The 16,705-nt window shown below is 45.9% G+C and overlaps 1 protein-coding gene across 1 annotated transcript in view; it reads right to left on the bottom strand.

Moving 5' to 3' along the window:
* Positions 1 to 16,705, bottom strand: part of P4HA3 (prolyl 4-hydroxylase subunit alpha 3) — a 110,485-nt gene that overhangs the window by 76,059 nt on the left and 17,721 nt on the right. The window contains exon 2 of the mRNA XM_089656477.1: positions 1,385 to 1,527. Coding sequence (XP_089512603.1) covers positions 1,385 to 1,527 — 143 coding nt within the window. The remainder of the gene's footprint in view (positions 1 to 1,384; positions 1,528 to 16,705) is intronic.

Here is a 16,705-nt window from a genome sequence, read left to right as displayed (position 1 = left end):
TGGAACTAACCAACCTTCCTTATCCACAGAAGACTGATGGTGGTACAGTAATACAGAATGTGCCAGTCTCTCCAAGCAGTGTCTCCTTTGCAGGAGTGGAGGCAAAGCATTCTTTTCTCCTAGCAGTGTGGGAGCTGGGGCTCTCCAAGCATTGTACTAAAGAACCATCCAGCCTTCCTTGCCATTAAAAGATTGATGGTTGCACAGTAGTGCAGTATGTGCCCCTCTCTCCAAGCATTGTAGTGTCGAACTATCCAGCCTTCTTTGCCCACAGAAGATTGATGGTGGTACAGTGATATGAAATGTGCCCCTATCTCCAAGCATTGTACTTTGGAAGCATTCAGCCTTCCTTGCCAACAGAAGACTAATGGTGGTACAGTAATACAGAATGTACCCCTCTCTACAAGCACTGTCTCCTTTGCAGGAGTGCGGGCAAAGCATTCTTTGCTTTTAGTAGCGTGGGAGCCGTAACCTTTCAAGCATTGTACTATGGAACTTCTTTGCAATTGGAAGATTGATGGTGGTACAGAAGTAAGGAATGTGCCCTTCTTTCCAAGCACTGTAGTTTGGAACCATCCAGCCTTCCTTTCCCACAGAAGATTGATGGTTGTACAATAGTATGGAATGTACCCCTCTCTCCAAGAATTGTAGTTCTGAACCATCCAGCCTTCCTTGCCTACAGAAGATTGATGGTGCCCCTCTTTCTAAACATTGTAGTTTGGAACCATCCAACCTTCTTTGCCCAGAGATTTATGTTGGTACGGTTATATGAAACGTGCCCACGTTGTATTTTGGAATTATCCAGCCTTCTTTGCCCACAGAAGATTGACGGTGGTACAGTAGTACAGAATGTGCCCCTCTCTCCCATCATTGTACTTCGGAGCCATCAGCCTTTCTTGCCCACAGAAGTTTGATGGTGTTATGTTAGTACGTGATGTGCCCCTCTGTCCAAGCGTTGTACTTTGATCCAGCCTTCGTTGCCCGCAGAAGATTGAAGGTGGCATGTGTATTTGATGGCAGTACTTACTGCCATTTGTAAGGATGATGGTAGTCTTGGGAGCTGAATTTCTGCATCCACTTTAAGGTTAAAGAAATTACACAAAAAGCTATCTGATGGTCCCTTTCTAAATGGAGGCAGAATTTCTATTTATATGAATTTGTATTGCATGGTGGAAACAGAAAAAATAACAGGTAATATAATCTTATCAAAAGCTCTGTTTAAAATATATCCAAAGCCAATCATTTTTTCCCATCGGAGATTGCTGTCTCTTATTTGACCAGCTCATTCACTTGACCCCTTAGATGAATCCAATCTTCGTAAGATTTATGAAAACAAAACAAAATCCTCCAACCTCTTGAACATTCGCCCATGCCCATTCTTTACCTTTGATGTTGTCTCCATCCTCCAAACTTTTCACCACGTTCATCCACTCGGACTGCAGCCGCTTCAGCAAGGTATAGGCGACAACGGGGTCTGACACTGGAGCACGAGCCTTGTCATGAAACGATCTGACCTTCTCATAGAACCTGAAAAATATAAAAATATTACCAATCATAACATCCCACCACAATCTGCCCAACACTGAGCTAACTTATCCAGAGATTGGCCTATTGGATTGGCCTTCAATGTTAAAGTACATTTCCAGACAAACAAGATTACAGATCATATCATCCCAACACAATCTGCCTAACACTGAGCTAACTTATCCAGAGATTGGCTGATTGGATCAACTTTCCATGTTTAAGAAAATCTCCAGACTAAAAAAAAAAAGATTACAGGTCATAGCACCCCATCACAGTGTGTCTAACACGTATTTAATTTATCCATAGATTGACTGCACAGCATACTAGCACATTATGACATACTTACCTTAAAATGAAGCCCTGGGCTTCCGGTTCTGGTGTCACATGTAGAGGGAGCAGAGGACGGCGGCTCCGGAGCAAACCTGCATACAAAGTCTGCACAGCAGCCTGGAGACCCACGTAGGTGGCATCTGACACCCCCCCCTTACACCTACCTACACTCCGACACCGCATGGAGAGGTATCTGATTCCCTATGGTACCTGCCCTGCAACCGCTCCGGCCATGCGTTCCAACTGCTCTCTTGCAGAGTCACAGGTAGCCAAGATGGCCAATGGCATGGACACAGGGAACACAGTCTTCGATGCACAGCCACATGTTACCGCAGCAGACCCGCCAGAAGACCAGTATGGTAGGATAGCACAGGCCTGCTCTCTCCAACCATTACTGCTGCAGTGGACAGGGCAGTGTCGGTGGGCATTGAGCAAATTAGAAAGGAATTGTGAGTGTGACGGGAGCCACTTTGGGTGGGGGGCCCACGGAACCCAGCTCACTTTGAAGAGGTGGGGAGACCCCTGTCTCAGCTCCCCATATCCCTCTTATGTGTAAGTCACTCTGTGCCTGTTAGGGGTACAGGGTGATCTGTCCTAATATTGTGTAGACATGTCTAGGAGATAGGTGGGGTGGGGGTTGTGGATTTTTTGGTGTTATGTGGTTGCATCCCATTGTTCTACTGTTTGTCTTGCTTGGGAGCAAACTATTATAGGATGTATATTTTTATCTGTATTAGCTTAGTGGGTGGTTGTCTCCAGCAGCCCTCCCTCCTGATGGGACTGTCTGCTGGAGTGAAGTTTGAATACCTGTGTGTCTCTTGTTACTAAATGTAGATTACCACACCCTTTGACATTATGCAGGGAGGGGGGATTTGTCCTTTGAGTGTCTATATCTTGTATCTGTGTTCAAATAAACTAGTCTACTTTCTGGTTTACTTTAATACTGTGGTGTCTGTTGTCGGTGTTCAGACGGGGAAGCGGTATTCTAACGAAAGTAGAAAGCGCAGGCTGGGACGTTTCCGTTACAGGGAGACCATGCTAAGCGAATTATGGAGGCGGAACAGCTAATTTTAAGGTATAGAGGATGAACTACAGAGCTCCCAGGCTGCAACATTACAAGCCACCCAGACACAGCAATACATTTTAGATAAGATTGATGACCTGGAAAATCGTTCTCGCAGGAACAATTTGAGAATTATAGCCCTTCCAGAGTCGTTTACCGCCAATTCTATTTCTGACTTTTGTGCTACACGTCTCCCTGACGGGTTGGGATTTCCATATCCATGTCTTGTAGAACGGGCACACCGTGTGGGGGTTCCGACCATGGAACGCCGCCTATCTTGCCCCATAATAGTTAGTTACCTGATCTATGTAGACAGAGTAGCCATATTGAGAGCATTCCATCACTACTAGCAACGCCACCATCAATCCCACCCCACACGCCAAAGTCCTGGGTGTCACCCTGGACTCAAACCTTTCCTTCCAACCTCACGTCTAATCACTATCAAAGTTATGCAGGCGCCACCTCCGCAACATCTCCAAGATACGTACATTCCTCACCCCAGACACTACTAAACAACTCGTACACTCCCTCATCATCTCACTCCTGGACTAATGCAACTCCCTTCTCACTGGCCTACCCAAACAAATGCTATCCCCACTCCAGTATATCCTGAACTCAGCGGCTAGACTAATCCACCTCACCAACCGCTCCACATCTGCCACCCCCCTCTGTCATTCCCTCCACTGGCTCCCGATTGCCCAGCGCATCAAATTCAAATTACTAACTCTGACCTACAAAGCCATTCACAACGCCGCCCCAAACTACCTAACTGACCTGATACCCAAATACCAACCTACCCATGCCCTTCGCTCCTCACAGGACCTCCTACTCTCTAGCTCCCTGGTCTCCTCCTCCCACGCCCGACTGCAGGACTTCTCCAGGACTTCCCCCATCCTCTGGAACTCCCTACCCCAATCCATCAGACTGTCACCTACCCTCCTCACCTTCAGGGGCACCCTGAAAACCCATCTCTTCAGGGAAGCCTACCCCACCCTCACCTAACAACCGATCTCCTCCACTTCTCCCGCCACTCCATCCCCCACAGCCACTTCCTCCTGTACCACTTCCCCTCCCTCCTAGATTGTAAGCTCGAAAGAGCAGGGCCCTCGTGTATTGTATTGTTTCTGTTTTGTCTCATGTTCTGTCCCCCTTGCTATTGTACAGCGCTGAGCAAACCCTTTGGCGCTATATAAATACTGTATAATAATAATAATAATAATTCCATTTAACTTCAAATTGATGGTCACAAAATTCTTTTATTTGCTGATTACTCACAGGAGGTGTCCCGTAAGCGGAAGGTGTTTCAACCTACAGTTGTGTCCAAAATTATTCAACCCCCAATGCTGTAAAGGGGTTTAGGGACTATAGTGTACATTTGGAATTGTATTCAGAATCAAATCCTACAAGGACGTTGTAACTACCCAAATGCAACTAAAATGACATCAATTGTTTATGTAATACAGTAGTAAATGGTTCTTATGTGGTTTCTTCATTGCCACAATTATTCAACCCCTTAAAGACTACCACTCTGAAGAACAGAGGTTCATACAGGTGCTTTCCATCAGGTATTGAAAACACCTGTGGATGTCACCGAGCAGCAATCAAGCATAATAAGCACCAATTAGGCAGCTTTAAAATGACTGTGATACTCAGCTCCTTCTAGACATTTACTGGTGTGGTTACAAACATGGTGAAGGCAAGAGAATGGTCCAGGAAGACAAGAGAAGAGGTGATTTCTCTTCACAGGAAGGGCAATGGCTATAAGAAGATTGCAAAGATGTTAAACATACCAAGAGACACCTTAGGAAGCATCATTCGCAAATTCAAGGCAAAGGGCACTGTTGAAACGCTACCTGGTCGTGGCAGAAAGAAGATGCTGACTTCGACTGCTGTGCGCTACCTGAAGCGTAGAGTGGAGAGAAGTCCCCGTGTGACTGCTGAGGAACTGAGAAAAGATTTGTCAGATGTGGGTACAGAAGTTTCAGCCCAGACAATAAGACGCACACTGCGTAATGAAGGCCTCCGTGCCAGAACTCCCAGGCGTACCCCCTTGCTGTCTCCAAAGAATAAGAAGAGTCGACTGCAGTATGCCAAAAGCCATGTGGACAAACCACAAAAGTTGTGGGATAGTGTTCTGTGGACTGATGAAACAAAATTAGAACTGTTTGGGCCCATGGATCAACGCTATGTTTGGAGGAGGAAGAACAAGGCCTATGATGAAAAGAACACCTTGCCTACTGTGAAGCATGGTGGAGGGTCAATCATGCTTTGGGGCTGTTTTGCTTCTGCAGGTACAGGGAAGCTTCAGCGTGTGCAAGGTACCATGAATTCTCTTCAGTACCAGGAGATATTGGATGGAAACGTGATGCAGTCCGTCACACACCTGAGGCTTGGGAGACGTTGGACCTTTCAACAGGACAATGATCCCAAGCATACCTCCAAGTCCACTAGAGCATGGTTGCAGAGGAAAGGCTGGAACATTTTGGAGTGGCCATCGCAGTCACCAGACTTAAATCCGATTGAGAACCTCTGGTGGGACTTAAAGAAAGCAGTTGCAGTGCGCAAGCCTAAGAATGTGACTGAACTGGAGGCCTTTGCCCATGAAGAATGGGCGAAGATACCCGTAGATCGCTGCAAGACACTTGTGTCAAGCTATGCTTCACGTTTAAAAGCTGTTATAACTGTAAAAGGATGCTGTACTAAGTACTAAGATTGAATGTCACTTGGGGGTTGAATAAAACTGATAATGCTGTGAGCACAGAAAAGACATTTGTGGTTATTTCATTATAACTGTTATGTTATATTTGTCTGACCTACAAGTGCCTCTTTAATGTAAATGTAAGCAAGATGACTGAATGATCAAAAGCAATGTCAAACTGGCCAAAACACTCAATTTCAGTGGGGGTTGAATAATTTTGGACACAACTGTATATGTGCTGCTCTTCACCAGAAAGGCATAAAATTTACCTTGGCATACCCTGCTACTCTGAGATTGACAAACCAATCTGGCGAAACCAAAAGCTTTTCTCACCCACTACATTGAAGCTTATCTCCATATCCCACAAGAGTTGTGCTCTCCTGCCTTATCTTCACCTCCTAAGGGCCCCAGAGAACAACGCAACCTGAGAAAAGATCCACCTAAACAGCCTCAATACTCTTCTGGCTCCCGCCATGTAAAAATCCCTACCTAGTAGGGCCTTGGAAGTTTCTGGAGATTTTGACTATTGTATTGTACATGCACTTTTATATTTGCTCAGCCTCAATATAGATTGTAATGCTACAATGAGTTGGTTTTCTATGTGTTCAGGTTTTCAGATACAGTAATCTGTTCTCCACAGGCAATTTCTTACCGCCCTCAGCCTTCTGATACGCCCTGCTGCATTTTAGAGGACTTAGCTGGGAGAGCTAGTAATACCTCCTTCGCCTTGTTGGGGGGTTGCACTATGTTGCGCTACCATATGTTTCTGATTTTCACTATATCTCCTAGTCTCTGGACTGCACCTTCTGAGTATCTGGTAACGCTGCTCAGGGTTTGTAGTTATACATGTGGAAAAATTTGAAGTTCTGGCTTTCAAAAGTTTTGTTTCAGTTTTGTTTTTGTTTGTTCCCCAGTTGGGTAATCCAGATTTCTTCCCCTTTAAGCTCCGTATGCAGGCCCTTAACATCAATCCAGGGCCTTTTGGCCTGGTCCAATCCTATACCAAGCAAATTCTTTTCTCACTTTATACACAGTATATACACCATTACGCTATTAATCTTCCCCACTAAGTTGCCGAGATGAAACTTATCTCATGGAATGTAAAAGGCCTTCGATCTCCTAACAAGCAAATGGCGATTTTACGCCATCTCAAATGACTCAAGGCAGACGGTGCTCTGCTGCAGGAAACCCATCTCACTGCGATGGACTTCAAACGCATACAAAAACTTTGGGTGGGTCAAGTCTTCGGCTCCGCTTCCATAAACGTGAACGCTGGAGTGTTGATCCTTATAAATAAAAATTTCCCCTGAGAAGTAGTGCATGAGGTGGCAGATGAGGAGGGCCACTTAATAACTCTTCAGTTGCACATAGGCCAGAAAGAGGTTGCTATTAGTAATATATACGCCCCTAATTCCCCCGCTAAGCAGTTCTTTCAAACCGTAGCTTCCCACATTTCCCCCTTCATTCACCTCCCACATTTGGTGGGTGGTGATTTCGATTCGGTTAAGAACGTGCTGGAGGATAGGTCCTTGAACAAACCTATGCAGACCGACTTGGCTTCGATACCCTCTACTTCACTCTTCCAGTTCACAGAAGCTCTGCAATTGGTGGATGTAAGGCATCTCTCGATGGGTAAGGAGTATTGCAAGTCAACAATTCTTGATCATAGGTCTTCTGAGAGCTCTTTTCTGCGAGGCATGGTTCACATCAGACAGTGCTTCTTGAAACCAGTAAACCCAAAACAGGTGTGTGTTTTTTAAGGGCAGGACAGCTGTCAGCAACACATCCAATATCATCACACTAATTGGAGTCAAGATTGGCTCACTCCTGGCTCCAATTAGCTCTGGGAGAAGTCATTAAGCTAGGGGCTCACATACTTTTTCCTCCCTGCACTGTGAATGTTTACATGTTATGTGCAATTAAAACATGGCAACATCTAATGTTTGTGTAGTATTATGTTCAGCAGACTGTGTTCTTCTATTGTTGTGACTTAGACGACGTTCAGAGCACATTTTATGCCCAATTCATGCAAAACTCCACGTAATCCCAAGGGGTTCACATACTTTTTCTTGCAACTGTATTATTCACCTCCCCATCACACTCTTTCCAGGATTGATTACATCTTTTGTGATCAAGGCCTTTTGAAGCACACTACTGATTCTGCGATACATGATATAGTGATTTCGGATCATGGCCCGATATCGGTGAGTCTGATAGACCTGTTGCCAGTTTCTACAGCTAGGCTATGGCGGTTCCCTTTCTACTTAGCTCAAAATCAAGATCTATTACAAGTCCTACAAGATGCCTCGTCTGAACTAACGAACGCTGACCATAAACAACAACCAAATTTATTCTGGGAAACCGGTAAGGCGGTTCTTCGAGGTAGAATTATCTCGTTTTCCATAGCGTATAAGAAAAAGTTAGCTGAAAAATATCGTGAGGTGAGCGACGGTCTGCGGGCGGACCAGATGCTACTAACTCAACATAATACTCCTGATAATAGGACAGCTTGGCATGAGGTGAAGAGTCGTTTCGATCTATGGGCGGCAGCCCAGGAACGCATATTTCAATCGCATTTAGATTTGCAGTATCATAAATACGGCAATAAAGAATGAAAACTACTTGCCCACATGTGCAAGGGCCCCTACACCCCTACCCACATCTCATCCTTACGAGACCAGCAAGGACACCTTGTCTCCACTCCGACAGAGGTGAACCAATTGCTTGAAAACTTTTATACTCACCTACACGGTCCGGATCCTATTGATGAACATAATGCTAAGACCTTCCTAGATCAGGTATCCTTCTGCTTTTATCTGCTCTAAACCCTAAAAATCTAAATTACCCTCCAGGAGGTCACTAGGACAGTTACCTCCTTGTCTAAAGGTAAGGCCCCAGCCCGGACTGCCCAGATGGTGGTCCCCACTCTGGTCACCCTATACCACGGGATTCAGGGAGGAGGACACTACCCACCCTCAGGTTTTCAGGCGTACATTAAACTAATTGCGAAAAAGGGTAAGGATCCTTTGGATCTGGGATCTTACCATCCGATTTTTCTTTTGAACATAGATTGCAAAATTCTTTCTAAAACAATCACTGGCAGATTAACGTCTCTAGTGCCCTCCCTGATTCACCCGGCACAGTCTGACTTCACACAGGGACGAATGGCCACTTCCAACATTTGCAAGGTTCTCGCGGTGTTAGAGCATGCTGGGTCAAATAGTTCCAATGATTTTGCTATAATTTCTCTAGATGCGGAAAAAGCATTTAATAACGTTAGTTTTCAATGGCTTATGTTGGTACTTCAAAGATTTGGATTTACGGGCTCTTTTACGCACTTAATCTCCACTATGTACTCCGCCCCTCAGCCAATATAGTAGCAGCTGGTTCCGTATCACATAGCATACGCCTTCACAAAGGTACAAGACAGGGCTGTCCCCGGTCCTCCTTGCTCTTGGCGCCGGAGCCTCCTGGCCCTTTAAGGGTTCCAGAAGCCGGGAGGCAGGGTTTTAGGGTCATGTGACCGCTGTGATTCGCTGTCATGATGGTCACATGATCGGGAAAAGTCCTGATTGAAAGAGGAGATCGGGACCTTTCTGTGAGTACCGAACATGTGTGCTGGGAGCGAGCAGGGCGCGCACTCTCAGCACATGTTTTTTTTTCAATAGAACGCAAATGTGCGGCCGGTTGGCTTCTAGGCCCAGACGGTTAACTTAGAATTTGAACCCCTATCTAGATTTCTCCTAAACGATCCTTTGTTTCATGGTATCCAAATAGGCAATCAAGATCTCAGACTAGCCCTCTTTGCGGACGACATTTTGATCTTCGCGTCGAACCCTGGCAGGGACATGTCACACATACAAGATGCTTTCGTACATGCTCAGGTCTTCGAATTAACTTTGGGAAGAGTGAAATTCCCCCTATTTTTCACTCTAGATCACCACTATGGGCCGAGTCGTCTATATTTCAAGTTGCAGTACATCATATCACTTACCTGGGTACAGGGGCAGACTGACCATTGGAGAACTCGGGCACTGCCCGAGGGCCCAGGGTCAGTAGGGGGCCCCATGAGATGCCCCTGGTACCTTTCATTGGCTTTTTCATAGAATTTTTTTGAGTGTGGGCGAGGACACAGGGGCCCCATGATCCCCTATTGCCCGAGGGCCCCATGAGTTGTCAGTCCGCCCCTGCCTAAGTATCAAAATTGGAAAAACACTCGCCTACTTTTACCCCCTAAATTTCCCTCCAGTGATCTCTAAAATCATAGGAGAGTTGGAGACATGGATGGGCCTCCCACTTTCTCTCATCGGAAGATACCGGTTACATAGAGCTTTAACTAAATTTCTATGGCGCAACCGTCGCTCCCGTATATCATTACAAAAATGATGTCTTCCAAGGAGTGAAGGGGGGGGGGGGGGGGGGGCAACCAACTTTCTAATTTCAGCTGGTGTGTGTCAATACAGTGTTAAAAAAAATTCTACGGAACAGGTCCCACTGAAAAACGATTTTTATGATATTACAATTCATAGATATGAGAACTAAAGGGTGTTGCCTAAGGCTGCTTGGATTTCTTCTGTAGTTGATGGATGTTCCCCTATTCTCAGCCCCTCTGACATCACATATCAGGAATCTGAGACTTGGGTGAATCATCACGCTATGTCTCTCAGCCACAGTGTGAATAACGCACGCTGATCACAGCTTGCGCCTCAGCACATGGATCTGAGATCAGGGCTCTGGGCTAAGTCGTGATAAATGATTATTAGTCATCTCAACTTCCTAAAATTCTCAGAATTTCCAGCTTTCTGGTTTTGAAGATCTCCAGCCTTGCAGGAGTCATCTGATGAAGCATCACCAAAACCTTCTATTCGCTGCCAATCTCCCCTATGAAACTGGAACTGTGGTCAGGGGCGGACTGACCATTTGGAAACTCGGGCACTGCCCGAGGGCCCAGGGTCAGTAGGGGGCCCCATGAGATGCCCCTGGTACCTTTTTCATAGGCTTTTTTGATTTTGGGCAAGGACACAGGGGCCCCATGATCCCCTATTGCCCAGGAGCCCCATGAGTTGTCAATCCACCCCTGACTGTGGTTGTTGCCCATAGCAGCCAATCAGAATGCAGATGTCATTTTTTTCAGAGCTGGTCTGCTAGCAGCAACACAGACAGTCCTTCTTTAAGTGGATCTAAACTCGAAAACCCTAAACACATTTAAAATTGATAAACTTTTGCACAGCTTTCAGCGTGTTAGTTGTGGTGGCTGCATTAGTTTTCTTTTTCTTTTCTTTTCCTTTTATTTGCACCTGATGAGTCTGCCAGTAACACACTTCCTGTCTTAGGGTGACAACACTTACTCATTGTACTGTAGGGTGACCAGACGTCACGCCAGGACAAGGTCATCTAGCACCCAGGGCAAAGATATCGAACTGCGCCCCCCCCTTTCCCAGTTCGTGATGGGCAAGCCTAGGGGATCCTACGCCCAGCAGTCACTCACTTGTCAAAATCACTCTCAGCCTTGGAACAGAAGGAAGGTGCCTCCATCCCTACAGCAAACCATGGCGCCCAGGGCAGACGTCCCTTTCGCCCACCCCTTGTCCCGGCCCTGCCAGATGTCTTTGGTTTTTGGGGACAGTCACCACTTTCAGGGGATAAAAGAGATTTTGTCCCTGGAAGAAGTGCCCCAGCATATTGCCACCAATGGCAAGTGCTCAGTAGTCAGTGCTGGCCATGTAACCACACTGAACAGTGAGAATTCTTTCGTGGTTCCTTTCCATGTGGATGGGGGTCCCGGAACAAAGCAGAGATTCTCATTGGTCAGCACGGTTACCTGACCAGCAATGGCCAATGATTGCTCACTATTGCAAACAACATGCTGCTATACAGCCCTTTAAGGTTATTTTGTGAAATTTTAAAAGTGCCAGACCGTTATACCTGTCAGGGAGGGCAGCAGAAAGTAGGGATCATATAAAGGGCAAGGGAGGGGGTTGGGAATTAGTTCACTTTTATATTTTTTTTAAAAAGGTGACTGGACACTTTAACCGCCTCCCACCCGCCATATGGTACAATGACGGGCGCAAGGATGTTCTCTCCTTCTGGGAGGACGTCATATGACGTCCTCCCATTCTAACCATGCATGCGCAGCTCCGGGAGCGCGCAGTACGGCGATCAGCGGTGTGCTGTGTCCCTCGGACACAGCGGATCACCGATCAACGGAAAGAGCCGAAGATGTTGGCTCGGTCATGTGATCAGCTGTGTCCAATCACAGCTGATCGCATGTAAATAGGGAAATGCCGGTTATCGGAATTTCTCTCCTCTCGAGCTGTCACGCTGACAGGAGAGGAGAGACGGTAATCGGCATTCCTTGGAGGGGACATGTACACTGATCATCAGGGCATTGATTATCAGTGTGCCTGATGATCTGTGTTGCCGCCAGTCAGTGTCCATCAGTGTTTTGTGTCAGTGCTCATCCATGCCACCTGCCAGTGCCCATCAGTGCCACATAAATGCCAAATATCAGTGCCTACCAGTGCACATCAATGCCACATATCAGTGCCCATCTGAGCTGCCTTTCAGTGTCACCCATCAGTGCCAGTGTCACCTATTAATGCCAGTCAGTGCCACCTATCAGTGCTGCCAATCAGTTCCATCTGTCAGTGCCGCCTAGCAGTGTGCATCAGTGCCACCTGTCAGTGCCCATCAGTGCTGTCTATCAGTGCCGCCTAACAGTGCCAGTCAGTGACGCCTTTCAGTGCCCATCAGTGATACCTGTCATTGCCCATCAGTGCCACCTATCAGTGTCCATCAGTGCAGCCTATCAGTGCCCATCACTGCAGCCTCATTAGCGCACATCAGTGAAAGAGAAAAATCACTTATTTACAAAATTTTATAACAAAAAGTAAGAAAAAACAAGTTTTTTTTCCAAAATTTTCAGTGGTTTTTGGTTTGTTTAAGAACAAAATAAAAAAAACCCGAGGTGATTAAATACCACCAAAATAAAGCTCTATCTGCCACAAAAAAATGATAAAAATTTAATACAGGGACAGTGTTGCATGACCGCGCAATTGTCATTCAACGTGTGAAAGCGCTGAAAGCTGGAAATTGGCCTGGGCAGGAAGGGGGTATAAGTGCCCTGTAGGCGAGGGGTTAAAGGGACATCCAGTGCTATCTTTATTCTCAAAAAAATAATCCATACACATTCACTGCTTAATGGTCCTGTAATCTGGTTTTCATTAAATAATTTCTACCTGCTTGTAACGCTCCTAAACTTCTTCTTTTCCTTCTCACTTCTGTTTGTTTGGAACAAGAAGTGCACGTGAGCCTCAATTCACATCTGCGCATTCCATGAATGGGTTGCCCTATGCATGCCGCCTGAAAACCTGTGAAAAAACATGGGGTCATGCTCTATGCTAGGTGTCTCCAAAGTGTGGCACTGTTCTTCCCACTGACATCAATGATGGTTCGCTATTCTTCCCCCAATACCAAAGATGGAGCACTATTCCTCCCACTGATACCAATGATGGGGCACTATTCCTTCCAATGATACCAATGATGGGGCACTATTCCTCCCACTGATACCAATGATGGGGCACTATTCCTTCCAATGATACCAATGATGGGGCACTATTCCTCCCACTGATACCAATGATGGGGCACTATTCCTCCCAATGATACCAATGATGGGGTACTATTCCCCCCACTGATACCAATGATGGGGCACTATTCCTCCCACTGATACCAATGATGGGGCACTATTCCTCCCACTGATAACAATGATGGGGCACTATTCCTCCCACTGATACCAATGATGGGGCACTATTCCTCCCACTGATAACAATGATGGGGCACTATTCCTCCCACTGATACCAATGATGGGGCACTATTCCTCCCACTGATACCAATGATGGGGCACTATTCCTCCCACTGATACCAATGATGGGGCACTATTCCTCCCACTGATACCAATGATGGAGCACTATTCCTCCCACTGACACCAATGATGGAGCACTATTCCTCACCCAATACCAAAGATGGAGCACTATTCCTCCCACTGACACCAATGATGGGGCACTATTCCTCCCACTGATACCAATGATGGAGCACTATTCCTCCCACTGACACCAATGATGGGGCACTATTCCTCCCACTGATACCAATGATGGGGCAATATTCCTCCCACTGACACCAATGATGGGATACTATTCCTCCCACTGATACCAATGATGGGGCACTATTCCTTCCACTGACACCAATGATGGGGCACTATTCCTCCCACTTATACCAATGATGGGGCACTATTCCTCCCACTGACACCAATGATGGGACACTATTCCTCCCACTGACACCAAGGCTCCCCCAAGGTTTGAAGGACAGCAAACTGGCCCTTTGCTTAGAAAGTTTGGAGACCCCTACTCTATCCTGACTATATCTCCAATAGTCCATAGTTATTAGTTGATCTCAGGGGTGAGCAAGAGAGGGTGGGTGCATTCCTATATACAGGGGGACCATGGAGAATGAACGTAGCCACCCTCTAACTTGACTAATCATTGAGCCAGAATGGTGACTGAGACTGTGTGTCTGAGTTTGGGAAATAACCTTGGGGCCATTCAGTAGGCCCTTTTGGAGGAGAGCACATAAAGGGTCATCTAAAGAGCACAGTGACTACAAAAATAGCATAGCTGTACCAAAAAGGATATTTTTAAGATCGGCCCAGGGATTTAGGTACAACTGCCTTTGTGACCAATCCTTGGCAAAAGGAGAGTTATAAAGCTTACGGTCTCTTCTTGTGGGACTTTATTAAATTTTTTCCCAAAATAAATTTTCTTAAAAAGTACAGTGACTGTAAAAATGTTTTTTAAATACACAACATACTTTGGATGGTAGAAAATGAATTCAACATTTCAGTCAAGAAGAGTTCTATTGTCAAGATGACATTTCAAGAGACAAAATGTTCCCCGGGAAATGGCAGGGAGTAGGCTCCAGAATTTGAGTAGGTAGAGTGGAGGTCAACATGGAGCTGCATTCACTAAAAGCAAATATTTGTCTGTCATGGCCACCTGTCATTGTTTATTCAGATCTGAGGTCAGATCGAAAGAGTCGGGAAGGGGGAGGAAAAATCTCACAAATACTCTATAAGACATACCGTGCCTCAGGACATCTGAAAGAGAGCCGACCTATAGCAGCCAAATACTCCACTATATTCTCCTGCAGAGCATTAGAACCATGAGAAGAGAAAGCGTTTTACATAATGACCTCTTGAAATAAGAAAGAGGGACAACTTTTTGGTTCCATAATTTTAAGGCAAAGGCCTACATGTTGGTATATGGTGTATGTAAATTTATTGTATGTTTCCAGCACCTAAGTAAAATTCTGTTTTGGGAAAAGCTGGTGTTGGGGTTGCTTTCCTTGTTCGTGACTTCACTGTATCCTGGGGAGCCCACCCCGGTACATGACTTACACACACAAGGAGACAGAATGTACATAGAGAGAAAGGACACAAGGATGGAGACCCTTCTACAGGCAGAGTATGGGAGTATGGAAGAACCCGGGTACAGAAGAAGTCCGCACTACTACACGTCCTACTGACAAATGGAAGCTCTCCCACACACAGCCAATGTGGACTGATAACTTTTGGAAATATAATCCATATTTGAGTTCTCCGATAAAGGAGATTTACCCAAATTTGGTTTCTGCTATTCAAGCTTTTGTGATAGACTTGGAGAATATTCTGGATTTACGCTCACTGTCTGGATCCTGCTCAATTGTTTTGCAATCACTACTCGGCCCTGGCTGACATTTATGCTAAAATATGTTTATAAAAAACTGCTTTGAAGATTACCAAGCCTGGCGATCCATCAGTTTATTATTCTACAATGAATTCATCAGACTAAAAAGGATTTTTTAAAAAGTTGTTTAGGTTTGTACAATTTAGGCTGATCCACTGACCCATGGCGAAGAATGAAAGCTTTCCTAACTGATTGCTAACACTTTATGAACTGTCTTCCCATTGTGCACCACCCACGTTAACAGCAACTATAGTGTCTGCCAGTTCTCTTCTTGTTGTATTTGGTGTAAGTACAGGAAACACCTTACACTACTGTTGGCAAGTCTGGATTTTCCATATGTATGTATTCTTCCATCTACTCTCCTGAAGAATTTTCAGAACATTTAAAGTCAACTCTATAGAAGTAAAACCTAATTTCTAATTGCTCTCCAGTCAAGCATCCGCTTTCCTGCCTTCTACAGTCCTGCTTCGTATACTGCCTTCCCCCTACCTTTTGCCTGTCTGCTGTTCCTTCCAGCATCTTCCCTGTACCCTTCCCCCTGCCTCCTGCTTGTCTCTTCCATACTGCCTTCCCCATGCCCCTTGATTTTCTCTTCCATACTGTATTCTGCCTTCTGCTTGTCTCTTCCATACTTCCTTCTTCCTGCCTCCTGCTTGTCTTTCCCATACTTCCTTCTCCCTGCTTCCTGCTTGTCTCTTCCATACTTCCTTCTCCCTGCCTTCTGCTTGTCTCTTCCATACTTCCTACTCCCTGCCTTCTGCTTGTCTCTTCCATACTGCCTCATCCCTGCCTCCTGCTTGTCTCTTCCATACTGCCTTCTCCCTGTCTTCTTCCTGCCTCCTGCTTGTCTCTCCCATACTTCCTTCTCCCTGCCTTCTGCTTGTCTCTTCCATACTGCCTCATCCCTGCCTCCTGCTTGTCTCTTCCATACTGCCTTCTCCCTGCTTCTTGCTTGTCTCTTCTATACTGCCTTCTCCCTGCGTCCTGCTTGTCTCTTCCATACTGTCTTCTTCCTGCCTCCTGCTTGTCTCTTCCATACTGTCTTCTCCCTGCCTCCTGCTTGTCTCTTCCATACTGCCTTCTTCCTGCCTCCTGCTTGTCTCCTCTATACTACCTTCTTCCTGCCTCCTGCTTGTCTCTTCCATACTGTCTTCTTCCTGCCTCCTGCTTGTCTCTTCCATACTGTCTTCTTCCTGCCTCCTGCTTGTCTCTTCCATACTGCCTTCTCCCTGCTTCCTGCTTGTCTCTTCCATACTGCCTTCTTCCTGCCTCCTGCTTGTCTCTTTCATACTGCCTTCTCCCTGCTTCCTGCTT

The sequence above is a fragment of the Staurois parvus genome, unplaced genomic scaffold (assembly GCF_062004578.1).
Source record: "Staurois parvus isolate SC_StPar_1 unplaced genomic scaffold, SC_StPar_1.0 ptg000909l, whole genome shotgun sequence".
Classification (NCBI taxonomy): domain Eukaryota; kingdom Metazoa; phylum Chordata; class Amphibia; order Anura; family Ranidae; genus Staurois; species Staurois parvus.
The sequence above is the reverse complement of the archived record's forward strand: the minus strand, read 5'-3'. Positions and strand labels throughout refer to the sequence as shown.